At 38.7% G+C, this 27,360-nt stretch overlaps 1 protein-coding gene across 5 annotated transcripts in view; it reads left to right on the top strand.

Annotated features, from left to right (window-relative positions):
• The window catches only part of LOC128684457 (hepatoma-derived growth factor-related protein 2), an 82,481-nt gene that overhangs the window by 22,385 nt on the left and 32,736 nt on the right, over positions 1–27,360 (top strand). For 4 of the 5 annotated variants that reach the window (XM_053770632.2, XM_053770631.2, XM_053770630.2 and 1 more), the window contains exons 5-6: positions 14,813–14,973; positions 20,418–20,574. In XM_053770632.2, the coding sequence (XP_053626607.2) occupies positions 14,813–14,973; positions 20,418–20,574 (318 nt within the window). The remainder of the gene's footprint in view (positions 1–14,812; positions 14,974–20,417; positions 20,575–27,360) is intronic. The other variant, XM_053770629.2, reaches the window with a different exon arrangement.

The following is a 27,360-nucleotide window of genomic DNA, read 5'->3' as shown; positions in this document are numbered from 1 at the left end:
TATTGTGAAATGTTTGGAAGAGCAGGAAGACTAATGTTCACTCCAGCATAAACAAAGCCACACTGACGATGTGTCAACCACTCCCTCGTATTTTTGTACAATTTCCTTCTTCAATTATATCGTTTTATTATTATTATTACTATTGTTATTATTAGCAGTAGCAGAAATGTTTGATTCTTTGCTGTGTTCAAGAGTAAACACATGATGTCACCGTCCAATACCTGTCCAAATAGCCATTCCAATATGCAGTCATGAATGTGTTTACATTATTTATACTGTAGTTTAATAGCAAATAATGAACAAACAAAACACTCACCACACTGAGTGGTGGGAGGGCTGGCTGCCAGTTGCGGGGGTCGGAGGGAGGGTAGTAGGGACTCACAGGTGGCGGGAAACTTGAATATGATTTGGCGGCTGGGAATTTGGCGGTTGGGAATTCGCGAATGTGTGAAGCCCGCAAAAGCTGAAAACGTGAATGTTGAGGGAGACCTGTATGTAAAAAAACGTAGATCTACTTTTGGAGCACTATGGATTTGAACGTCGATCTGTTTGGACAGTTTAAGGGTTAATGTAGTGTGAGAAGCGAGTTTTATATGTAGGAAGTCAGGTTTGGGAGGTATGGTAGCCAGCCAGGGAAGCCCTTCCCACCCCACCCACACGTAATGTAAACAAACCAGGCGAATACATCTGATTTCCGTCACTTTACATTGTGTACAAGTTGTCTTCACGTTGATACAGTAGAATAAATAAAGAGAAACACTCCCATTCTCATGTAACACCATTTTTAGAAGAAATGCCGCCCTGGGTGAAGGCATACTTAGGTACAGGTACACATATGTATGATTGTCAGTTATAATAATAATGTAGGGATGTAGTCTGCCTGAGCTACATAGCTACACCTACCTACATAGCTACACCTACCTACATAGCTACACCTACCTACATAACTACACCTACCTACATAGCTACACGATATTTAATGTGGCCCAGAGCCATATTACCATCGACATACCATGTTCACTGAGTTTAATCGTTTCTAACAACTACCTTTAGATGCCATCATAAACAAAGGGACAAGTAATGAATTATTCATACCAAGAATTGTAAACAAAAGCTTTGTGTATTAAGGGGAGTGATGTAATATTTTCCCTCTGCCTGGCTACTGCACCTCCATAGTATATAAACATAAAATGTTTATATGCTATGTAATGTGTTTCTTATATAATTTTGAAGAAAATATCATAGATGGATTAATGAAAATGTCTATATTAATGTAAAATAAGACATTTAATGTGCCCAAGAGTGATTATTATTAGTTCAGTGGAACCTCTACTTGCGAGGGCGTCCACATGCGAGTTTTTCCAAATACGAGCAGTCGATGGGTCGATTTTTTGTTTCCATACGTGAGCAAAATTTCCATTAGCGAGCAGACCTCAAAGCAGGTTCCTTGACACTGGTGAGGGGCTATTGCTCTTGATCTCGGGAATTGTATCTCATTTGTTTGTTGGACTATCTTATTGAAACTTGGGCAATGTATGCTGGAAAGATGCTTCTTAACGTATATCAAAAATGAAAGAAATCTAAGCGTAAATAATGGAGTTCACTTCTCAGCAATTAGCCACCCCTCAGTGGTATTTTCGTATGGTTTTTATGGTTGTATTCTCGTTTTCTTGGTCTCATTTGATAGAATGGAATATATATTACAGAAAACAGTAAATCTTAGATTTTTTGTGTGAATAAGAATTGCAAATTATTTATTTTGTAATAATAATAATTTTTTTTTTTTTTTCAACAAGTTGGCCGTCTCCCACCGAGGCAGGGTGACCCAAAAAAGAAAGAAAATCCCCAAAAAGAAAATACTTTCATCATCATTCAACACTTTCACCACACTCACACATTATCACTGCTTTTGCAGAGGTGCTCAGAATACAACAGCTTAGAAGCATATACGTATAAAGATACACAACATATCCCTCCAAACTGCCAATATCCCAAACCCCTCCTTTAAAGTGCAGGCATTGTACTTCCCATTTCCAGGACTCAAGTCCGACTATATGAACATAACCGGTTTCCCTGAATCCCTTCACTAAATATTACCCTGCTCACACTCCAACAGATCGTCAGGTCCCAAGTATCATTTGCCTCCATTCACTCCTATCTAACATGCTCATGCACACTTGCTGGAAGTCCAGGCCCCTAGCCCACAAAACCTCCTTTACCCGCTCTTTCCAACCCTTTCGAGGACGACCCCTACCCCTCCTTCCTTCCCCTATAGACTTATATGCTTTCCATGTCATTCTACTTTGATCCATTCTCTCTAAATGACCAAACCACCTCAACAACCCCTCTTCTGCCCTCTGACTAAAGCTTTTATTAACTCCGCACCTTCTCCTAATTTCCACACTCCGAATTTTCTGCATAATATTTACACCACACATTGCCCTTAGATAGGACATCTCCACTGCCTCCAACCATCTCCTCGCCGCTGCATTTACCACCCAAGCTTCACATCCATACAAGAGTGTTGGTACTACTATACTTTCATACATTCCCTTCTTTGCCTCCATAGATAACGTTTTTTGACTCCACATATACCTCAACGCACCACTCACCTTTTTTCCCTCATCAATTCTATGATTAACCTCATCCTTCATAAATCCATCCGCCGACACGTCAACTCCCAAGTATCTGAAAATATTCACTTCTTCCATACTCCTCCTCCCCAATTTGATATCCAATTTTTCTTTATCTTAATCATTTGATACCCTCATCACCTTACTCTTTTCTATGTTCACTTTCAACTTTCTACCTTTACACACATTCTCAAACTCATCCACTAACCTTTGCAATTTTTCTTTAGAATCTCCCATAAGCACAGTATCATCAGCAAAAAGTAACTGTCAATTCCCATTTTGAATTTGATTCCCCATAATTTAATCCCACCCCTCTCCCAAACACCCTAGCATTTACTTCTTTTACAACCCCATCTATAAATATATTAAACAACCATGGTGACATTACACATCCCTGTCTAAGACCTGCTTTTACCGGGAAGTATTCTCCCTCTCTTCTACACACCCTAACCTGAGCCTCACTATCCTCATAAAAGCTCTTTACAGCATTTAGTAACTTACCACCTATTCCATATACTTGCAACATCTGCCACATTGCTCCTCTATCCACTCTATCATATGCCTTTTCTAAATCCATAAATGCAATAAAAACTTCCCTACCTTTATCTAAATACTGTTCACATATATGCTTCAATGTAAACACTTGATCTACACATCCCCTACCCACTCTGAAGCCTCCCTGCTCATCCGCAATCCTACATTCTGTCTTACCTCTAATTCTTTCAATTATAATCCTACCGTATACTTTTCCTGGTATACTCAGTAAACTTATTCCTCTATAATTTTTACAATCTCTTTTGTCCCCTTTCCCTTTATATAAAGGGACTATACATGCTCTCTGCCAATCCCTAGGTACCTTCCCCTCTTTCATACATTTATTAAACAAAAGTACCAACCACTCCAACACTATATCCCCCCTTGCTTTTAACATTTCTGACATGATCCCATCAGTTCCAGCCACTTTACCCCCTTTCATTCTACGTAATGCCTCATGTATGTCCACCACACTTACATTCTGCTCTTCTTCACTCCTAAAAGATGGTATACCTCCCTGGCCAGTGCATGAAATTACCGCTTCCCTTTCTTTCTCAACATTTAAAAGTTCCTCAAAATATTCTCGCCATCTACCTAATACCTCCCTCTCCCCATCTACTAACTCCCCTACTCTGTTTTTAACTGACAAATCCATACTTTCCCTAGGCTTTCTTAACTTGTTTAACTCACTCCAAAATTTTTTCTTATTTTCATTAAAATTTCTTGACAGTGCCTCTCCCACTCTTTCATCTGCTCTCCTTTTGCACTCTCTCACCACTCTCTTCACCTTTCTTTTACTCTCCATATACTCTGCTCTTCTTATAACACTTCTGCTTTGTAAAAACCTCTCGTAAGCTACCTTTTTCTCTTTTATCACACCCTTTACTTCATCATTCCACCAATCACTCCTCTTTCCTCCTGCCCCCACCCTCCTATAACCACAAACTTCTGCCCCACATTCTAATACTGCATTTTTAAAACTATTCCAACCCTCTTCAACCCCCCCACTACTCATCTTTGCACTAGCCCACCTTTCTGCCAATAGTCGCTTATATCTCGCCCGAACTTCCTCCTCCCTTAGTTTATACACTTTCACCTCCCTCTTACTTGTTGTTGCCACCTTCCTCTTTTCCCATCTACCTCTTACTCTAACTGTAGCTACAACTAAATAATGATCCGATATATCAGTTGCTCCTCTATAAACATGTACATCCTGGAGCCTACCCATCAACCTTTTATCCACCAATACATAATCTAACAAACTACGTGTACTTTCATTACGTGCTACATCATACCTTGTATATTTATTTATCCTCTTTTTCATAAAATATGTATTACTTGTTACCAAATTTCTTTCTACACATAGCTCAATTAAAGGCTCCCCATTTACATTTACCCCTGGCATCCCAAATTTACCTACTACTCCCTCCATAACATTTTTACCCACTTTAGCATTTAAATCCCCAACCACCATTGCTCTCACACTTGATTCAAAACTCCCCATGCATTCACTCAACATTTCCCAGAATCTCTCTCTCTCCTCTACAATTCTCTCTTCTCCAGGTGCGTACACGCTTACTATAACCCACTTTTCACATCCAATCTTTATTTTACTCCACATAATCCTTGAATTTATACATTTGTAGTCCCTCTTTTCCTGCCATAGCTTATCCTTCAACATTATTGCTACTCCTTCTTTAGCTCTAACTCTATTTGAAACCCCTGACCTAATCCCATTTATTCCTCTCCATTGAAACTCTCCCACCCCCTTCAGCTTTGTTTCACTTAAAGCCAGGACATCCAGTTTCTTCTCATTCATAACATCCACAATCGTCTCTTTCTTATCATTTGCACAACATCCACACACATTCAGACTTCCCACTTTGACAATTTTCTTCTTATTCTTTTTAGTAATCATTACAGGAAAAGGGGTTACTAGTCCATTGTTCCCGGCATTTTAGTTGACTTTTACAACTCACATGGCTTACGGAGGAAAGATTCTTATTCCACTTCCCCATGGATATAAAAGGAAAAGTAATAAGACCAAGAACTATTAAGATAAAATCAAAGAAAACTCAGATGAGTGTGTATAAATAAACGTGTATGTGTAGTGTGACCTAAGTGTAAGTAGAAGTAGCAAGACATGCCTGTTATCTTGCATATTTATGAGACAGACAAAAGACACCAGCAATCCTACCATCATGTAAAACAATTACAGGCTTTCATTTTACACTCACTTGGCAGGACGGTAGTACCTCCCTGGGTGGTTGCTGTCTACCAACCTACTACCTTAAATATTTATTTTATTTATTATTATCACACCGGCCGATTCCCACCAAGGCAGGGTGGCCCGAAAAAGAAAAACTTTCACCATCATTCACTCCATCACTGTCTTGCCAGAAGGGTGCTTTACACTACAGTTTTTAAACTGCAACATTAACACCCCTCCTTCAGAGTGCAGGCACTGTACTTCCCATCTCCAGGACTCAAGTCCGGCCTGCCGGTTTCCCTGAATCCCTTCATAAATGTTACTTTGCTCACACTCCAACAGCACGTCAAGTATTAAAAACCATTTGTCTCCATTCACTCCTATCAAACACGCTCACGCATGCCTGCTGGAAGTCCAAGCCCCTCGCACACAAAACCTCCTTTACCCCCTCCCTCCAACCCTTCCTAGGCCGACCCCTACCCCGCCTTCCTTCCACTACAGACTGATACACTCTTGAAGTCATTCTGTTTCGCTCCATTCTCTCTACATGTCCGAACCACCTCAACAACCCTTCCTCAGCCCTCTGGACAACAGTTTTGGTAATCCCGCACCTCCTCCTAACTTCCAAACTACGAATTCTCTGCATTATATTCACACCACACATTGCCCTCAGACATGACATCTCCACTGCCTCCAGCCTTCTCCTCGCTGCAACATTCATCACCCACGCTTCACACCCATATAAGAGCGTTGGTAAAACTATACTCTCATACATTCCCCTCTTTGCCTCCAAGGACAAAGTTCTTTGTCTCCACAGACTCCTAAGTGCACCACTCACTCTTTTTCCCTCATCAATTCTATGATTCACCTCATCTTTCATAGACCCATCCGCTGACACGTCCACTCCCAAATATCTGAATACATTCACCTCCTCCATACTCTCTCCCTCCAATCTGATATTCAATCTTTCATCACCTAATCTTTTTGTTATCCTCATAACCTTACTCTTTCCTGTATTCACCTTTAATTTTCTTCTTTTGCACACCCTACCAAATTCATCCACCAATCTCTGCAACTTCTCTTCAGAATCTCCCAAGAGCACAGTGTCATCAGCAAAGAGCAGCTGTGACAACTCCCACTTTGTGTGTGATTCTTTGTCTTTTAACTCCACGCCTCTTGCCAAGACCCTCGCATTTACTTCTCTTACAACCCCATCTATAAATATATTAAACAACCACGGTGACATCACACATCCTTGTCTAAGGCCTACCTTTACTGGGAAAAAATTTCCTTCTTTCCTACATACTCTAACTTGAGCCTCACTATCCTCGTAAAAACTCTTCACTGCTTTCAGTAACCTACCTCCTACACCATACACTTGCAACATCTGCCACATTGCCCCCCTATCCACCCTGTCATATGCCTTTTCCAAATCCATAAATGCCACAAAGACCTCTTTAGCCTTATCTAAATACTGTTCACTTATATGTTTCACTGTAAACACCTGGTCCACACACCCCCTACCTTTCCTAAAGCCTCCTTGTTCATCTGCTATCCTATTCTCCGTCTTACTCTTAATTCTTTCAATTATAACTCTACCATACACTTTACCAGGTACACTCAACAGACTTATCCCCCTATAATTTTTGCACTCTCTTTTATCCCCTTTGCCTTTATACAAAGGAACTATGCATGCTCTCTGCCAATCCCTAGGTACCTTACCCTCTTCCATACATTTATTAAATAATTGCACCAACCACTCCAAAACTATATCCCCACCTGCTTTTAACATTTCTATCTTTATCCCATCAATCCCGGCTGCCTTACCCCCTTTCATTTTGCCTACTGCCTCACGAACTTCCCCCACACTCACAACTGGCTCTTCCTCACTCCTACAAGATGTTATTCCTCCTTGCCCTATACACGAAATCACAGCTTCCCTATCTTCATCAACATTTAACAATTCCTCAAAATATTCCTTCCATCTTCCCAATACCTCTAACTCTCCATTTAATAACTCTCCTCTCCTATTTTTAACTGACAAATCCATTTGTTCTCTAGGCTTTCTTAACTTGTTAATCTCACTCCAAAACTTTTTCTTATTTTCAACAAAATTTGTTGATAACATCTCACCCACTCTCTCATTTGCTCTCTTTTTACATTGCTTCACCACTCTCTTAACTTGTCTCTTTTTCTCCATATACTCTTCCCTCCTTGCATCACTTCTACTTTGTAAAAACTTCTCATATGCTAACTTTTTCTCCCTTACTACTCTCTTTACATCATCATTCCACCAATAATAATAATATGTATATGTATAATAATAATAATAATAATAGTCCGTATTATAATATAATACAATAAGAATAATAATATAAAACAATAAGAATAATAATATAATACAATAAAAATAATATAATACAATAAGAATAATAACATAAAACATTAATAAGAATACATATAATAATGTACTACATAATTATAATAATAGACGGCTTCAAAAGGCCGTCACTAGATGGCAGTGTTTACCACAACATAGGGGGAGCGGTTGTGGCCGCCTCCACCTGCTACATAATGGCATATTTTATTCATTCTAGAGTATATATCAGCTTTCTACATTATTTACATTGTTTGTTATGTCATATTAGATGAAATGTGATAGATAAATAAGCCGTAGAGTTGATGATAGCGAAACATTCAAGAAATATTTTGTCCTGTCTCCAGACAAACACTCGTCAGCTGCCGCCGCCGACACATATATAATGACATATTTTATTCATTCTAGAGTATATGTCAGGTTTCTATGTTATTTATATTGTTTATTATGTCATATTAGATGAACTGTGATAGATAAATAAGCCTTAGAGTTGATATTAGCGAAATTATTGAAGCACAGAATTCCACTGGAACGGATTAAATGCATTTCAATTAATTTAAATGAGGAAAATTGACTCTGAAAACGAGCAAATCCAGTTGCGAGCAAGATCATGGAACGGATTAAACTCGCAAGTAGAGGTTCCACTGTATTACGTAATGTTTTCTCTCCACCCGGCAACCACACCTCCATAGCATATAAACAGCATGTTTATATGCTATGTAACGTCTTTCTTATATAATTTTGAAGAAAATATTATAGATGGATTAATGAAATTGTCTATATTAACGTAAAATAAGACATTTAATGTGCCCAAGAGTGATTATTATTAGTACAGTATTACGTAATGTTTTCCCTCCGCCCAGCAACCGCACCTCCATAGCATATAAACAGCATGTTTATATGCTGTGTAATGTGTTTTTTATATAATTTTGAAGAAAATATCATAAATGGATTAATGAAAGTATCTATATTGATGTAAAATTAGACATTTAACCCTTAAACGGTCGAAACGTATATGTACGTTCTCTCGCGTAGCGCCCCAAATATATGCATACATTTCACTTGTCATTCATTCAACATTGGCACGATAGGCCTGAGTTGCCTAGACATGAGAGAATGGGTGTGCACACTCAGTGTGTGCCATATGAAAAAAATTGGGAATGCCTGGGTACCACATGCTCTTTTTTCCTATAAAAAAAAAAGAATTCTCAAAATATTCGGGGCGCTGCGCGGGTGAACGTATATATACATTTGGACCATTTAACCCTTTCAGGATCCAAGGCCCAAATCTGGAGTCACGCACCAGTGTCCAAGAATTTAAAAAAAAAAATTGTTATTTTTTCTTATGAAATCGTAGAGAATCTTTTTGTGAAGGTAATAAAACAAAAAGTACGAAATTTGGTGGAAAATTGACGAAATTATGCTCTCGCGAATTTTGATGTGTCAGCGATATTTACGAATCGGCGATTTTGCTGACTTTGACTCCCATTTTAGGCCAATTACATTATTCCAATCAACCAAATTCTTAGCTATTTCACTAGTATTACTTCTATTCTATTGATTGAGCACAAGAAATCGCCAAGTCAACTGTTTCAACTACAAAATAAAGTGATCGGAAATTGTTAATTTGGCCAATTTAACACAAAGTTCAAAATACAGTGGACCCCTGCATAGCGACCTTAATCCGTGCAAGAGGGCTGGCTGTTATGCGAAATGTTCGCTATGTGAATGAATTTTCCCCATAAGAAATAATGGAAATAAAATTAATCCGTGCAAGACACCCAAAAGTATGAAAAAAAATTTTTTTTACCACAAAAAAATGTTAATTTTAGTACACACAAACTGAAAAAGGCATGCACAATTACATGACACTTACTTTTATTGAAGATCTGGTGATGATTGATGGGATGGGAGGAGGGGAGAGAGAGTGTTAGTGTTTAGAAGGGGAATCCCCTTCCATTAAGACTTGAGGAGGCAAGTCCTTTTCTGGGGTTACTTCCCTTCTTCTTTTAATGCCACTAGGACCAGCTTCAGAGTCACTGGACTTCTTTCGCACAACATATCTGTCCATAGTGGCCTGTACCTCTCGTTCCTTTATGATTTGTCTAAAGTGGTTCACAACATTGTCATTGTAACAGTCACCAGCACGGCTTGCAATAGCTGTGTGAGGGTGATTTTCATCAAAAAAGGTTTGCACTTCAAGCCATTTTGCACACATTTCCTTAATCTTTGAAGTAGGCAATTCCTTCAATTTCTCTCTTCCCTCCTTTGAACCAGTTTCCCCAGGTCTGGCCTCTTGCTCTTGAAGTTGATCTATCAGCTCATCAGTGGTTAGTTCTTCATTGTCCTCCTCCACCAACTCTTCCACATCATCCCCACTAACCTCCAACCCCAAGGACTTCCCCAATGCCACAATTGATTCCTCAACTGGTATACTCCTCTCAGGGTTAGCCTCAAACCCTTCAAAATCCCTTTTGTCTACACATTCTGGCCACAGTTTCTTCCAAGCAGAGTTCAAGGTTCTCTTAGTCACTCCCTCCCAAGCCTTACCTATAAGGTTTACACAATTGAGGATATTAAAGTGATCCTTCCAAAACTCTTTTAGAGTCAATCGAGTGTCTGTGGTCACTTCAAAGCACTTTTGAAACAGAGCTTTTGTGTACAGTTTCTTGAAGTTGGAAATGACCTGCTGGTCCATGGGCTGCAGGAGAGGAGTGGTATTAGGAGGCAAAAACTTCACCTTAATGAAGCTCATGTCCCCATAAAGTCGCTCTGCCACGTCTGTAGGATGACCAGGGGCATTGTCTAACACCAGGAGGCACTTAAGTTCTAATTTCTTTTCAGTTAGGTAATCTTTCACATTGGGGGCAAATGCATGGTGTAACCAGTTATAGAAAAATTCCCTAGTGACCCATGCCTTACTGTTTGCCCTCCACAGCACACACAAATTATCCTTGAGGACATTCTTTTGCCTGAACGCTCTGGGAGTTTCAGAGTGATACACTAATAAAGGCTTAACTTTGCAATCACCACTAGCATTGGCACACATCAACAAAGTAAGCCTGTCTTTCATAGGCTTATGTCCTGGGAGTGCCTTTTCCTCCTGAGTAATGTAGGTCCTGCTTGGCATTTTCTTCCAGAACAGGCCTGTTTCATCACAATTAAACACTTGTTCAGGTTTCAGTCCTTCAGTTTCTATGTACTCCTTGAATTCCTGCACATATTTTTCAGCCGCTTTGTGGTCCGAACTGGCAGCCTCACCATGCCGTATCACACTATGTATGCCACTACGCTTCTTAAATCTCTCAAACCAACCTTTGCTGGCCTTAAATTCACTCACATCATCACTAGTTGCAGGCCTTTTTTTAATTAAATCCTCATGCAACTTCCTAGCCTTTTCACATATGATCGCTTGAGAGACGCTATCTCCTGCTAGCTGTTTTTCATTTATCCACACCAATAAGAGTCTCTCAACATCTTCCATCACTTGCGATCTTTGTTTCGAAAACACAGTTAAACCTTTGGCAAGAACAGCTTCCTTGATTGCCGTTTTCTTGCCCACAATAGAAGAGATGGTTGATTTGGGTTTCTTGTACAACCTGACCAGGTCGGTGATACGCACTCCACTTTCATACTTATCAATGATCTCTTTCTTCATTTCTATAGGAATTCTAACCCTTATTGCTGTAGGGTTGGAACTAGAAGCTTTCTTGGGGCCCATGGTCACTTATTTTCCAGAAACAGCACCGAAAACACTGTAATAATACGAAATATTCCGATTGTATGCTTGAATGTTACCGCGGAGGCTGGCTGGTAAACAATGCCACCGGCGGAACATATGAGGCTGGCTCAGGCCGCACATTGGACGCGTCTCGGACGAAGGCCGCTGAGCGGGTTTTTGGGCGCTATGCGGGGCAAAATTTTAGCGAACAAAGCGTCCGCTATGCGGATTGTCCGCTATGCAAGGCGTCCGTTATGCGGGGGTCCACTGTATTCCAATTTCAAAATAGGGTCCAGAATGAACAATGTAGGCATTCCTGGCACTAAACTAACATTTCCTCTGTTCATTAGTTATGTTTTGAGGCTTTACAAATAAATTCCATTTTGATTTTTTATTCACATAATGAATTTTTATTCACACCAAAAAATAGAAGATTTACTGTTATGCAATACTGTAATAATTGTATAAATATCATCACCATATTTGTGAATGTATATTAGACCCACCAGCTGACGTGTATTAGACGTGTGAGGTCGTTTGTTTACTCTTGAATATCGGCAAAAATTTAACATTTCTGCTACTTTGAGCTCAGTTTCAAGCCATTTCCAGTGCTAAAACCAATCAAAATCATCTCTATTTCTGTAATATGTCTTCCATTCTATCAAATGAGACCAAGAAATCGCAAATACAACTATAAAAAACATACGAAAAAACACTGCAAAGTTGCTGTTTTAATCGAAAAATCATGATTTCATTTTTTTTCTCTCATTATACACAGTGTGCTGCAGGATCTGTTTTATGTGGTGCACACATACCACATAGATGTATTCTCTCATATCTAGGCCCAAATGTACCACTCACAGTTTATCAGAGTGAGCTGAGCTCATGGCGTAGATCTACGGTTTGGACCCTGAACGTAAAGCCGTAGATCTACGGGACGGACCCTGAAAGGGTTAAGGGTTAATGTGCCCAAGAGTGATTATTATTTATTACAGTATAGAGAGATGTGCTTATGGAGAATGTAAACAAACCGGGTGGCACGTGCCGTATTCGAAAGACCACTTGCCATATAGAAAGTTTTGGTCATAATTTGAGAGTACTGTATTAGAGGAACGCCGTAAGGCGAAATGCTGAAAAGCGGGGCCCTACTGTATACTTATCATCTTTTTCATAAAATATGTATTACTTATTACCAAACCTCTTTCTACACACAGCTCAATTAAAGACTTCCCATTTTCATTTACCCCTGGCACCCCAAATTTACCAGCTACTCCCTCCACAACATTTTTATCCACTTTAACACTGAGATCCCCAACCACAAGCACTCTCACTGGGTTCAAAACTCCCCACGTACTCAACATTTCCCAAAATCTCTCTCTCTCCTCTACACTTCTCATTTCTCCAAGTGTATAAACGCTTACTATAACCTACTTTTCACATACTCTTTGAATTTATACATTTATATTCCTTCTTTTCCTGCCATAACTTATCCTTCAACATTATTGCTACTCTTCCTTTAGCTCTAACTCTGTTTGAAACCCCTGACCTAATCCCATTTATTTCTCCCGAACTGAAACTCTCCCACCCCCTTCAGCTTTGTTTCACTTAAAGCCAGGACATCCAGCTTCTTGAAAATATACTTTTTTTAATCCCTCTTTTCTTTATGCAGTTGATAATTTAATATTACCTCTACTCCCCAATTAGCATTGTTCCTCCCGTTGTAACTTTGTTTCATTTAGTATTAAGTGTAAGTGTGCCTCTGGCAAGACAGTGATGGAGTGAATGATGATGAAAGTTTTTCCTTTTTGGGCTGCCCTGCCTTCGTGGGAGATGTCCGATGTGTTAATATAATATAAATATCATTTAGTATTAGGACATCCATCTTCTTGCTTATATTTAAAGCATTAACAATTGATTCTTATCTATACTACACCAATGCACAATCATACACCTGTTTCAAAATTTACTTCTTTATAGTAATTGAACACAAAATGGGTTGCATCACTCTTGTTCCTGGCATTTTAGTCATCTTTTATAACATGTGTGGTATACAAGGCAAGAATTCTAGCCCACTATCCCAGTGTACTTTATATTATAACATAGTGAAGATACTCCTGATAAAATCCAGGAAAAACGGAGAGTGAACCACACCTGTCTACTTCCGAAGGCGTAGGCAATAATAAGCTTAATCACTGTCTTCAGGTCACTTCATGAAGTAACAAACATGGGTACTTCTGTACCCAGCCTATTTTGTCCATTGTTTCTGAAAGTTGTTAAGGAGAGGTCTCTGTTAAATCGAGGTATTACTGTATTTCTTATATAGTTGTTCTTGCTTTGTTACTAAGTCATATACAGCCTCTCCTCACTTAGCGGCGTACTCATTTACCGACGACTCGGCCTTACAGTGGGCTCTCTGACTAGTATGCATACCTAAATAATGTATATTAGAGCTGATTTCCTCTATTCTGTTTATTACAATATACAGTAGACTACTGTATAAACATTTAAAAATATACCAGAAATGTTATAAATAGTGCAAAGATGACATTAAAATAATATCAAGGATGGTTGACACAAACCCACTACTATTATAGTATGCTCCTCACTTAGCGACGAATTCGTTTACTGACGTGGTCTTAGGAACGGAACTCAGTGTTAAGTGAGGAGAGGCTGTGTTAACTTTGAGAATTAAGGAAAAACTCCTATGTTTAATGAGGGATAATTGAGTTGCCATTGCTATACTTGGCTCGCTTCCAACATCTTTTAATAAACTGGCCGTATCCCGTCTAGGCAGGGTGGCCCAAAAGAAAAAACTAAGCTTTTTCCTTTTAAATTTAATAATACATATAGGAGAAAGGAGGAGTCACTAGCCCCTTACTCCTGGCATTTTAGTTGCCTCTTACGACAAACATGGCTTGCGGAGGAAGAATTCTGTTTCACTTCCCCATGGAGATAAGCGGAAGTAAACAATAACAAGAACAAGAACTAGCAAGAAAATAGACGAAAACCCAGAGGGGTATGTATGTATATATACTTGTTCATGAATGTGTAGTGTGCCCTAAGTGTAATAGAAGTAGCAAGATGTACCTGAAATCTTGCATGTTTATGAGAAAGAAAAAAGGCGCCAGCAATCCTACCATCATGTAAAACAATTACAGGCCTCCGTTTCACACTCACTTGGCAGGACGGTAGTACCCCCCTGGGCAGTTGCTGTCTACCAACCTACTACCAACACACTTTAATGAAAGTAATGTGCATTAGCTATATTGAAATTTGATATGGTAGTTTATTTTTGATGAATTGTTTTGCATATTCTACTTACTTGGTGCAATTTCTAGGGAAGAAAGTTGGCAGAAAAAGGAAGAGGCAGGACTCGGACGGAACCACCGAGACTCCAGCAAAGAAAGTTGCTCCAGGGGATGGAAAGAAAACACCCAAGGACACACCAAGGCAGACTCGCCTACTACAAAAAGACACTCCAAAGGACACTCCAAAACAGGTAGGTTTACTAAGTGAGGGAGGTCTTGAGGATGCTAGAAAATTCATCTTCAAAAGCAGGTTAGAAAGAAAATACATCTTTTTTTATTTTTGGTGAAACTAGTACAACAATCTTATTTTTAGCTAATGATCAAATAGATTTAATTTTTTGGTTGTCTCACTGGTACTTATTTTTGATACAGTAATATTTTTTTATTATCACACTGGCCGATTCCCACCAAGGCAGGGTGGCCCGAAAAAGAAAAACTTTCACCATCATTCACTCCATCACTGTCTTGCCAGAAGGGTGCTTTACACTACAGTTTTTAAACTGCAACATTAACACCCCTCCTTCAGAGTGCAGGCACTGTACTTCCCATCTCCAGGACTCAAGTCCGGCCTGCCGGTTTCCCTGAATCCCTTCATAAATGTTACTTTGCTCACACTCCAACAGCACGTCAAGTATTAAAAACCATTTGTCTCCATTCACTCCTATCAAACACGCTCACGCATGCCTGCTGGAAGTCCAAGCCCCTCGCACACAAAACCTCCTTTACCCCCTCCCTCCAACCCTTCCTAGGCCGACCCCTACCCCGCCTTCCTTCCACTACAGACTGATACACTCTTGAAGTCATTCTGTTTCGCTCCATTCTCTCTACATGTCCGAACCACCTCAACAACCCTTCCTCAGCCCTCTGGACAACAGTTTTGGTAATCCCGCACCTCCTCCTAACTTCCAAACTACGAATTCTCTGCATTATATTCACACCACACATTGCCCTCAGACATGACATCTCCACTGCCTCCAGCCTTCTCCTCGCTGCAACATTCATCACCCACGCTTCACACCCATATAAGAGCGTTGGTAAAACTATACTCTCATACATTCCCCTCTTTGCCTCCAAGGACAAAGTTCTTTGTCTCCACAGACTCCTAAGTGCACCACTCACTCTTTTTCCCTCATCAATTCTATGATTCACCTCATCTTTCATAGACCCATCCGCTGACACGTCCACTCCCAAATATCTGAATACGTTCACCTCCTCCATACTCTCTCCCTCCAATCTGATATTCAATCTTTCATCACCTAATCTTTTTGTTATCCTCATAACCTTACTCTTTCCTGTATTCACCTTTAATTTTCTTCTTTTGCACACCCTACCAAATACAGTAATGTGCACATTAATTGGGACAGTGATGAAATAAGACATTTATTTGGAAAATTAATGTTTATTTGAAAAATACACAACAGTGATATGACAGATAATTGATTTAATAAGAGATATAACTGCCCTTTGCTTTTATAAGCATTTCTGCACACTTTGACATAGAATCAACCAATGTTGAACACATTTTGGCAAGTTCTTCATCGAGGAACTAGGTCCCTATAACAGCAGCAGTTAGTTTGTCCACAGTTGAACAGTCCTGTTTCACGATGCTGCATTTGGTTATTAACCATAGATTCTCAAATGGGTTGAGGTCAGGAGAGTTTCCAAGCCAGTTTAGAATGCTTAGCCCACTTTCTTTGAAGAATGTGAGCATTTTTCTGGAAGCGTGGCATGGAGCAAGATCCTGCTGGACAATGCCTTCTCCATCAAGAAAGTCTCTGTCCACAAGGGGAAACAAAGGAATTGCCAGGATTGCCTGTTATTTGTCACTGTTTCTTTGTTCCATCAACAATAACAGGCTGTCCAGGGCCTTTAGCAGTAAAACTACCCAAAAAATTCTTAGGTGGGTGTTTTGGTACTTGTTGAATGTGTCCATTCTGAAGAAGTTTGCCTTACTCCATCTCACTACCACTGATCTACACCCATGTAATTCATAATGTGCCTCATTTGAAAATATAACTTTTTCTCCATTCATCTGTCGTTCATACCTTATGATTGAGTACCCACTGGAGCCATTTTTTCTTCATAGCAGCAGTCAATAATTGTTTCTTAACCCTTTCAGGGTTTTGGCTGTACTAGTACGGCTTACGCCCCAGGGTTTTTGCACTAGCCCACCTTTCTGCCAACAGTCGCTTATATCTCCCCCGAACTTCCTCCTCCCTTAGTTTATACACTTTCACCTCCCTCTTACTTGTTGTTGCCATTTTCCTATTGTCCCATCTACCTCTTACTCTAACTGTGGCTACAACTAGATAATGATCCGATATATCAGTTGCCCCTTTTTAAACATGTACATCCTGGAGCCTACCCATCAACCTTTTATCCACCAATACATAATCTAACAAACTACTTTCATTACCTGCTACATCATACCTTGTATATTTATTTATCCTCTTTTTCATAAAATATGTATTACTTATTACCAAATCTCTTTCTACACACATTCACTCAACATTTCCCAAAATCTCTCTCTCTCTCCTCTACACTTCTTTCTTCTCCAGGTGCATACACGCTTACTGTAACCCACTTTTCACATCCAATCTTTATTTTACTCCACATAATCCTTGAATTAATACATTTATAGTCCCTCTTTTCCTGCCATAGCTTATCCTTCAACATTATTGCTACTCCTTCTTTAGCTCTAACTCTATTTGAAACCCTTGGCCTAATCCCATTTATTCCTCTCCATTGAAACTCTCCCACCCCCTTCAGCTTTGTTTCACTTAAAGCCAGGACATCCAGCTTCTTTTCATTCATAACATCCACAATCATCTCTTTCTTATCATTTGCACAACATCCACGCACATTCAGACTTCCCACTTTGACAATTTTCTTCTTATTCTTTTTAGTAATCTTTACAGGAAGAGGGGTTACTAGCCTATTGTTCCCGGCATTTTAGTTGACTTTTACAACTCGCATGGCTTACGGAGGAAAGATTCTTATTCCATTTCCCCATGGATATAAAAGGAAAAGTAATAAGACCAAGAACTATTAAGATAAAATCAAAGAGAACTCAGATGAGTGTGTATAAATAAACGTGTACATGTATGTGTAGTGTGACCTAAGTGTAAGTAGAAGTAGCACATACCTGTAATCTTACATATTTATGAGACAGACAAAAGACACCAGCAATCCTACCATCATGCAAAACAGTTACAGGTTTTTGTTTCACAGTCATCTGGCAGGACGGTAGTACTTCCCTGGGTGGTTGCTGTCTACCAACCTACTACTCATAAATTGTAGCGGCTTCAAATCAAGCAGGAGAAAGCTGGTAGGCCCACATGTGAGAGAATGGGTCTGTGTGGTCAGTGTGCACCATATAAAAAAAATCCTGGAGCACGCAGTGCATAATGAGAAAAAAAAAACTCCGACCGTTTTTTTTTAATTAAAACGCCGACTTTGTGGTCTATTTTCGTGTAGTATTTATGGTTGTATTCTCGTTTTCTTGGTCTCATTTGATAGAATGGAAAACATATTATAGAAATAGTGGTGATTTTGATTGATTTTACTATAAAAAGAACCTTGAAATGGAGCTCAAAGTAGGGGAAATGTTTGATTTTTGCCAATGTTCAAAAGTAAACAAATGGTGTCATTGTCCAATAAATGTCCAACTAGCCATTCTAATATGCAGCTTCATATTATAGCGGCTTCAAATCAAGCAGGAGAAAGCTGGTAGGCCCACATGTGAGAGAATGGGTCTGTGTGGTCAGTGTGCACCATATAAAAAAAATCCTGGAGCACGCAGTACATAATGAGAAAAAAAAAACTCCGACCGTTTTTTTTTTTAATTAAAATGCCGAATTTGTGGTCTATTTTCGTATAGTATTTATGGTTGTATTCTCGTTTTCTTGGTCTCATTTGATAGAACGGAAAACATATTATAGAAATAGTGGTGATTTTGATTGATTTTACTATAAAAAGAACCTTGAAATGGAGCTCAAAGTAGGGGAAATGTTTGATTTTTGCCGATGTTCAAAAGTAAACAAATGGTGTCATTGTCCAATAAATGTCCAACTAGCCATTCTAATATGCAGTCATGAATGGGTTTATGTTATTGCAGTAGTCTGCATAATAGTAAGTCTTCTATTTTTTGTTTGAATAAAAATTCAAAATAGAAAGCAAGAGTAATATCAGAGGGGCCTGGAGACATGACTGATGAACAAAGAATATGTTATTTTAGAGCCGGGAATGTCTGCATTGTTCATTCTGGACCTTATTTTGATATTGTCATATTTTTTAATTTTTGTGAAATTGGCCAAATTGCAAATTTCTGACCACATTATTGGGTAGTTCAAATCGGTAAATGGGCAGTTTCTTGTACTCAATCGATAGAAAAAATGGAGTTCTAAAGAAATAGCTATGAGTTGGGTCGACAGAAACAACGGAATTAGCCGAAAATAGGGCTCAAAGTGGGCGAAATTGCCGATTTGTAAATATCGCCGAGGTCGCTAACTTCGCGAGAGCATAATTCCCCCAGTTTTCCATCAAATTTCGTTTTTTTTTGGTATCATTACAATCGGGAAAAGATTCTCTATCATTTCATAAGAAAAAATAATTTTTTTTTTTTTTTAAATTTTGCGACACCAGGAGACACCTCAGGATTGGGGGTTGCGACAGTCAAGGGGTTAACTAGTCACACACAAGCATGAAGGGAAGGGAGCCAGTACAGTGGAACCTCGGCACTCGAACTTAATTGGTTCCAGAAGGCTAATCGAGTACAGAACTAATTTTTCCCAGCCAATTTTCTTTTTGGTTGGCTGTTATCACTAACCCTCATAGGCCCCGTGGTGACTTATTTATACAAATAATATAAAAAACACCAAAAAATGAGAAGAAACACAAAATAATTTACAGCGAAGTTCTGGCATGTTGTGTTTGTTTGGTTGAGTGCCGAGCAAACAGTTGGCTACCGAGCGACTTGTTTGCCAAACAAAGTGTTTGAATACTAAATTGTTCGAGTATGGAGCTGTTTGAGTACTGAGGTTCCATTGTATATATTAAATAGGGATGCTCTGAATATTTTATATTTAGTCGCAGATAGTTTTTAGCATAACAATAGTTACTAATACCATTGACACTCGTATACTGGATCTTCTCTTCCCCCCAGTCTCCTGCTTTCTGCTGAACTGATTTGTTGAAAGCACTTTAAAAACAAATTTGTCTGTTTGTTTGGATTTGATTTTTTTTTTTCTCTCAAACCGGCCATATCCTACTGAAGGGATTACAAGCCTCTTGCTTTCAGCATTTTAGTCGCCTCTTACGACACGCATGGCTTACAGAGGAAAAATTCTATTCCACTTCTCCATGGAGATTTGTAATAGTTTAAAAAGTTAAAATGTAAATCTTCTATTATGTAATATACTCATTGAAAACCTAGATATAGAGAGGTCATTTTCCTTTACCATGTTTTATCTCAAAAATGCCTCGCCAGCTGGTAAGTTCTTGAAATAAAATATTATACTGAGAAAAACTTAATCAGTTGTTGATAAAAGCAGAAAATTAGTTTAAGTTTAGCCTAAATTTATTGGATTACATTTTCCATTGAATTCCTATATCTACCTAAATATTTTGATCCCAGCAGGCATTGGACGCAGAGCCACAAATTAGTCGGAGCGGACGACTGATTAAACCCAAAAAGTTTATAGATGAGGGGCAAGATGCCTCTCGACCACCTTCTGCTGCTGCAGGAACGCCTGCAGAAGGAACCACTGATGCACTGGCAACATCTATATCAGGTTGGTTGTCAAGGTTCATAACTAAAAATGTGAACATACCTTTAACATCTCTAGAAATTATTGTTACACGCTTTGACTACAGTAAACTTTCTCTTAACATGGAAATACATTCCTCAAAATTGGAGCCTTGTAGGAATTATGATTCACAACATATCACAGTGTTGGTACCACTGTATTCTGGTATATTCCCCATTTTGCTTCTGGATGACATTCTTTGTTTCCTCAGGTGCCTCAATGCACCATTTATCTTTTTTTTTTTTTTTTTTTTTCTTTCTTTTTAACCTGGTGTGCCTCTTCTTTCTTAGATCCATCTGCCATTAAGTCAAATCCGAAATATCTGAAAACATTTACTTCCTCCTCACTCCCTCCAAGTGGATATCCAATCTTTCATTGTTTTGATTTTGTTATTCTCATCGCTTTTCTCTTTCCAGTATTCACGTTTTGCTTCCTTTTGCATTCCCTTCAAAATTCCTCCAGCAACCTTTGCAACTTCGCTTTAGAATCTCCCAAAAGAACCATGTCATTGGCAGAGAGCAACTACAACAACTCCCAGTTGGTATCTCATTCATTATCTTTTACATATGATTCTTCCCAGCATCCCAGCATTCACTTTCTTTTACAACACTTGGTGATGAGAAACACCCACTGAAGTAAAAAAAAATAGTTAATGATGGTGGGAAAATTAATGTAGAAACATTAATTAAATCAATAGGAAAATAAAACAGTTGTAAAGAACATGAATTTACAAATCTGAAAAGTGCTTTCTTGAGGTATTTATTACCTTGCTCATCATCTTGATGCAATTAAACAAGCTATTTTTTGTAGGTAGTAGGTTGGTAGACAGCAACCACCCAGGGAGGTACTACCGTTCTGCCAAGTGAGTGTAAAACGAAAGCCTGTAATTGTTTTACATGCTGGTAGGATTGCTGGTGTCTTTTGTCTGTCTCATAAATATGCAAGATTACAGGTACGTCTTGCTACTTCTACTTACACTTAGGTCACACTACACATATGTGTACACGTTTATCTATATACACTCATCTGAGTTTTCTTTCATTTTATCTTAATAGTTCTTGTTTCTTATTACTTTTCCTTTTATATCCATGGGGAAGTGGAATAAGAATCTTTCCTCCGTAAGCCATGCGTGTTGTAAAAGTCAACTAAAATACTGGGAACAATGGCCTAGTAACCCCTTTTCCTGTAATTACTAAAAAGAATAAGAAGAAGAAAATTTTCTAAGTGGGTTGTTTGAATGTGCGTGGATGTTGTGCGAATGATAAGAAAGAGATGATTGTGGATGTTATGAATGAGAAGAAGCTGAATGTCTTGGCTTTAAGTGAAACAAAGCTGTAGGGGGTGGGAGAGTTTCAGTGGAGAGGAATAAATGGGATTAGGTCAGGGATTTCAAATAGAGTTAGAGCTAAAGAAGGAGTAGCAATAATGTTGAAGGATAAGCTATGGCAGGGAAAGAGGGAGTATAAATGTATTAACCCTTTCAGGGTCCGTCCCGTAGATCTACGGCTTTACGGTGAGTGTCCAAACCGTAGATCTACGCCATGAGCTCAGCTCACTCTGATAAACTGTGAGTGGTACATTTGGGCCTAGATATGAGAGAATACATCTATGTGGTATGTGTGCACCACATAAAACAAATCCTGCAGCACGCTGTGTATAATGAGAGAAAAAAACTGAAATCATGATTTTTCGATTAAAACAGCAACTTTGCAGTGTTTTTTCGTATGTTTTTTATAGTTGTATTTGCGATTTCTTGGTCTCATTTGATAGAATGGAAGACATATTACAGAAATAGAGATGATTTTGATTGGTTTTAGCACTGGAAATGGCTTGAAACTGAGCTCAAAGTAGCGGAAATGTTAAATTTTTGCCGATATTCAAGAGTAAACAAACGACCTCACACTTCTAATACACGTCAGCTGGTGGGTCTAATATACATTCACAAATATGGTGATGATATTTATACAATTATTACAGTATTGCATAACAGTAAATCTTTTATTTTTTGGTGTGAATAAAAATTCATTATGTGAATAAAAAATCAAAATGGAATTTATTTGTAAAGCCTCAAAACATAACTAATGAACAGAGGAAATGTTAGTTTAGTGCCAGGAATGCCTACATTGTTTATTCTGGACCCTATTTTGAAATTGGAATATTTTGAACTTTGTGTTAAATTGGCCAAATTAACAATTTCCGATCACTTTATTTTGTAGTTGAAACAGTTGACTTGGCGATTTCTTGTCCTCAATCGATAGAATAGAAGTAATACTAGTGAAATAGCTAAGAATTTGGTTGATTGGAATAATGTAATTGGCCTAAAATGGGAGTCAAAGTCAGCAAAATCGCCGATTCGTAAATATCGCTGACACATCAAAATTCACGAGAGCATAATTTTGTCAATTTTCCACCAAATTTCGTACTTTTTGTTTTATTACCTTCACAAAAAGATTCTCTACGATTTCATAAGAAAAAATAACAAATTTTTTTTTTGAAAATTCTTGGACACTGGTGCGTGACTCCAGATTAGGGCCTTGGACCCTGAAAGGGTTAATTCAAGGGTTATGTGGAGTAAAATAAAGGTTGGATGTGAAAAGTAGGTTATAGTAGTAAGCATGTATGCACCTGGAGATGAGAGAAGTGTAGAGGAGAGAGAGAGATTTTGGGAAATGTTGAGTGAATGCGCAGGGAGTTTTGAACCAAGTGTGAGAGTACTTGTGGTTGGGGATTTCAATGCTAAAGTGGGTAAAAATGTTGTGGAGGGAGTAGTAGGTAAATTTGGGGTGCCAGGGGTAAATGAAAATGGGGAGATTTAATTGCACTATGTGTAGAAAGAGGTGTGGTAATAAGTAATACATATTTTATGAAAAAGAGGATAAATAAATATACATGGTATGATAGAGCATGTAATGAAAGTAGTTTGTTAGATTATGTATTGGTGGATAAAAGGTTGATGGGTAGACTTCAGGATGTACACGTTTATAGAGGGGCAATTGATATATCGGATCATTATTTAGTTGTAGCTACAGTTAGAGTAAGAGGTAGATGGGACAAGAGGAAAATGGCAACAACAAGTAAGAGGGAGGTGAAAGTGTATAAACTAAGGGAGGAGGAAGTTCGGGTGAGATATGAGCAACTATTGGCAGGAAGGTGGGCTGGTGCAAGTATGAGTAGTGGGGGGGTTGAAGAGGGTTGTAATAGTTTTAAAAATGCAGTAGTAGAATGCGGGGCAGAAGTTTGTGGTTATAGGAGGGTGGGGGCAGGAGGAAAGAGGAGTGATTGGTGGAATGATGAAGTAAAGGGTGTGATAAAAGAGAAAAAGGTAGCTTATGAGAGGTTTTTACAAAGCAGAAGTGTTATAAGAAGAGTAGAGTATATGGAGAGTAAAAGAAAGGTGGAGAGAGTGGTGAGAGAGTGCAAAAGGAGAGCAGATGAAAGAGTGGGAGAGGCACTATCTAGAAATTTTAATGAAAATAAGAAAAATTTTTATAGTGAGTTAAACAAGTTAAGAAAGCATAGGGAACAAATGGATTTGTCAGTTAAAAATAGAGTAGGAGAGTTAGATGGGGAGATGGAGGTATTGGGTAGATAGCAAGAATACTTTGAGAAACTTTTAAATGTCGACAAAGAAAGGGAGGCGGTAATTTCATGCACTGGCCAGGGAGGTATACCATCTTTTAGAAGTGAAGAAGAGCAGGATGTAAGTGTGGTGGAGGCGCGTGAGGCATTACGTAGAATGAAAGGGGATAAAGCAGCTGGAACTGACGGGATCATGACAGAAATGTTAAAAGCAAGGGGGGGATATAGTGTTGGAGCAGTTGGTATTTTTGTTTACTAAATGTATGAAAGAGGGGAGGGTACCTAAAGATTGGCAGAGAGCATGTATAGTCCCTTTATTTAAAGGGAAGTGGGACAAACGAGATTGTAAAAATTATAGAGGAATTAGTTTACTGAGTATACCAGGAAAAGTGTACGGTAGGGTTATTATTGAAAGAATTAGAGGTAAGACAGAATGTAGGATTGTGGATGAGCAAGGAGGTTTTAGAGTGGGTAGGGGATGTGTAGATCAGGTATTTACATTGAAGCATATATGTGAACAGTATTTAGATAAAGGTAGGGAAGTTTTTATTGCATTTATGGATTTAGAGAAGGCATATGATAGAGTGAATAAGGGAGCAATGTGGCAGATGTTGCAAGTACAGTGGACCCCCCGCATAACGATCACCTCCCAATGCGACCAATTATGTAAGTGTATTTGTGTAAGTGCGTTTGTACGTGTATGTTTGGGGGTCTGAAATGGACTAATCTACTTCACAATATTCCTTATGGGAACAAATTCAGTCAGTACTGGCACCTGAACATACTTCTGGAATGAAAAAATATCATTAACCGGGGGTCCACTGTATGTTGAATAGGTGGTAAGTTACTAAATGCTGTTAAGAGTTTTTATGAGGACAGTGAGGCTCAGATTAGGGTGTGTAGAAGAGAGGGAGACTACTTCCCAGTAAAAGTAGGTCTTAGACAGGGATGTGTAATGTCACCATGGTTGTTTAATATATTTATAGATGGGGTTGTAAAAGAAGTAAATCCTATGGTGTTCGTGAGAGGGGTGGGATTAAATTATGGGGAATCAAATCCAAAATGGGAAGTGACCCAGTTACTTTTTGCTGATGATATTTTGCTTATGGGTGATTCTAAAGAAAAATTGCAGAGGTTAGTGGACAAATTTGGAAGAGTGTGTAAAGGTAGAAAGTTGAAAGTGGACATAGAAAAGAGTAAAGTGATGAGGGTATCAAATGATTTAAATAAAGAAAAATTGGGTATCAAATTGGGGAGGAGGAGTATGGAAGAAGTGAATGTTTTCAGATATTTAGGAGTTGACATGTCAGCAGATGGATTTATGAAGGATGAGGTTAATAATAGAATTGATGAGGGAAAAAAGATGAGTGGTGCGTTGAGGTATATGTGGAGACGAAGAACGTTATCTATGGAGGCAAAGAAGGGAATGTATGAAAGTATAGTAGTACCAACACTCTTATATGGGTGTGAAGCTTGGGTTGTAAATGCTGCAGTGAGGAGGCAGTTGGAGGCAGTGGAGATGTCGTGTCTAAGGGCAATGTGTGGTGTAAATATTATGCAGAAAATTCGGAGTGAGGAAATTAGGAGGTATGGAGTTAATAAAAGTGAAGAGGGATTGTTGAGGTGGTTTGGCCATTTAGAGAGAGCGGATCAAATTTGAATGACATAGAGAGCGTATAAATCTGTAGGGGAAGGAAGGCGGGGTAGGGGTTGCCCTCGAAAGGGTTGGAGGGAGGGGGTCAAGGAGGTTTTGTGGGCGAGGAGCTTGGACTTTCAGCAAGCGTGCGTGAGTGTGTTGGATAGGAGTGAATGGTGACGAATGGTATTTGGGACCTGACGAGGTGTTGTAGTGTGAGCAGGGTAATATTTAGTGAAGGGATTCAGGGAAACCAGTTATTTTATATAGCTGGACTTGAGTCCTGGAAATGGGGAGTACAATGCCTGCACTTTAAAGGAGGGATTTGTGATATTGGCAGTTTGGAGGGATTTGTTGTGTATCTTTATACATATATACTTCTAAACTGTTGTATTTTGGGCACCTCTACAAAAACAGTGTATTTTCTTTTTGGTGATTTTCTTTGTTTTTGGGTCACCCTGCCTCGGTGGGAGATGGCTGACTTGTTAAAAAAGAAAAAATTTCAGCTGCTGAAATGCTATACTACTCAGTGATGAGTGAGAAGAAAATGTTTAATAAATCATTAACTGTTCAGACCCACGATCTGAAACTTGTCCACATCATCTGAGAATTAAAAAAAAAAAAAATTGTTGTTTTTCTTAGGAAATGGTAGAGAATCTTTTTTGGAGGGTAATGAAATAAAATGTACGAAATTTGATGGAAAATTGACAAAATTATGTTTTTGTGAATTTTGCTGTTCAGCAGTATTTACACCGGCAATTTTGCCTAATTTGAGCCCCATTTTAGGCCAATTACATTGTTCCACTTGACTGAATTCTTAGCTATTTCACTATTATGTCTTTCTTTTTATCAATTGAGCACAAAAAATTGCCCAGTCAACTATTTCCACTACCCAGTAAAATGATCAAAAATAGGTAATTTGGCCAGTTTCACACAAATTCCAAAATATTCCAATTTCAAAATAAGGTCCAGAATAATGCAGGCATTCCTGGCACTAAAATAATCTTTCCTCTGTTCATTAGCTATGTTCCCAGGCTTTACACATGAATTCCATTTTGATTTCTTATTCACACAAAGAAATTTTATTCACAAAAAATGTAGATTGACTGTTATGCAATATTGTAATAATTTTATAAATATCATCACATTCGTGATTGCACATTAGACCCACCAGCTGGACTCGGACTGAATGAGTAACGTGATTTGCTTACTCTTGAATACAGTAGACCCCCGCTTAACGATTACCTCCTAATGTGGCCAATTATGTAAGTGTATTTATATAAGTGCGTTTGTACGTGTATGTTTGGGGGTCTGAAATGGACTAATCTACTTCACAATATTCCTTATGGGAACAAATTCGGTCAGTACTGGCACCTGAACATACTTCTGGAATGAAAAAATATCGTTAATCGGGGGTCCACTGTATTGGCAAAAATCGAACATTTCCGCTACTTTGAGCTCAATATCAAGCTATTTTCAGTCCTCAAACTAATCAGAATCATCTCTGTTTCTGTGATATATCATCCATTCTAGAATATCAAATGAGACCAAGAAAC

This window comes from Cherax quadricarinatus, chromosome 4, assembly GCF_038502225.1.
Source record: "Cherax quadricarinatus isolate ZL_2023a chromosome 4, ASM3850222v1, whole genome shotgun sequence".
Classification (NCBI taxonomy): Eukaryota; Metazoa; Arthropoda; class Malacostraca; order Decapoda; family Parastacidae; genus Cherax; species Cherax quadricarinatus.
This window is presented reverse-complemented; position numbering and strand designations above follow the sequence as displayed.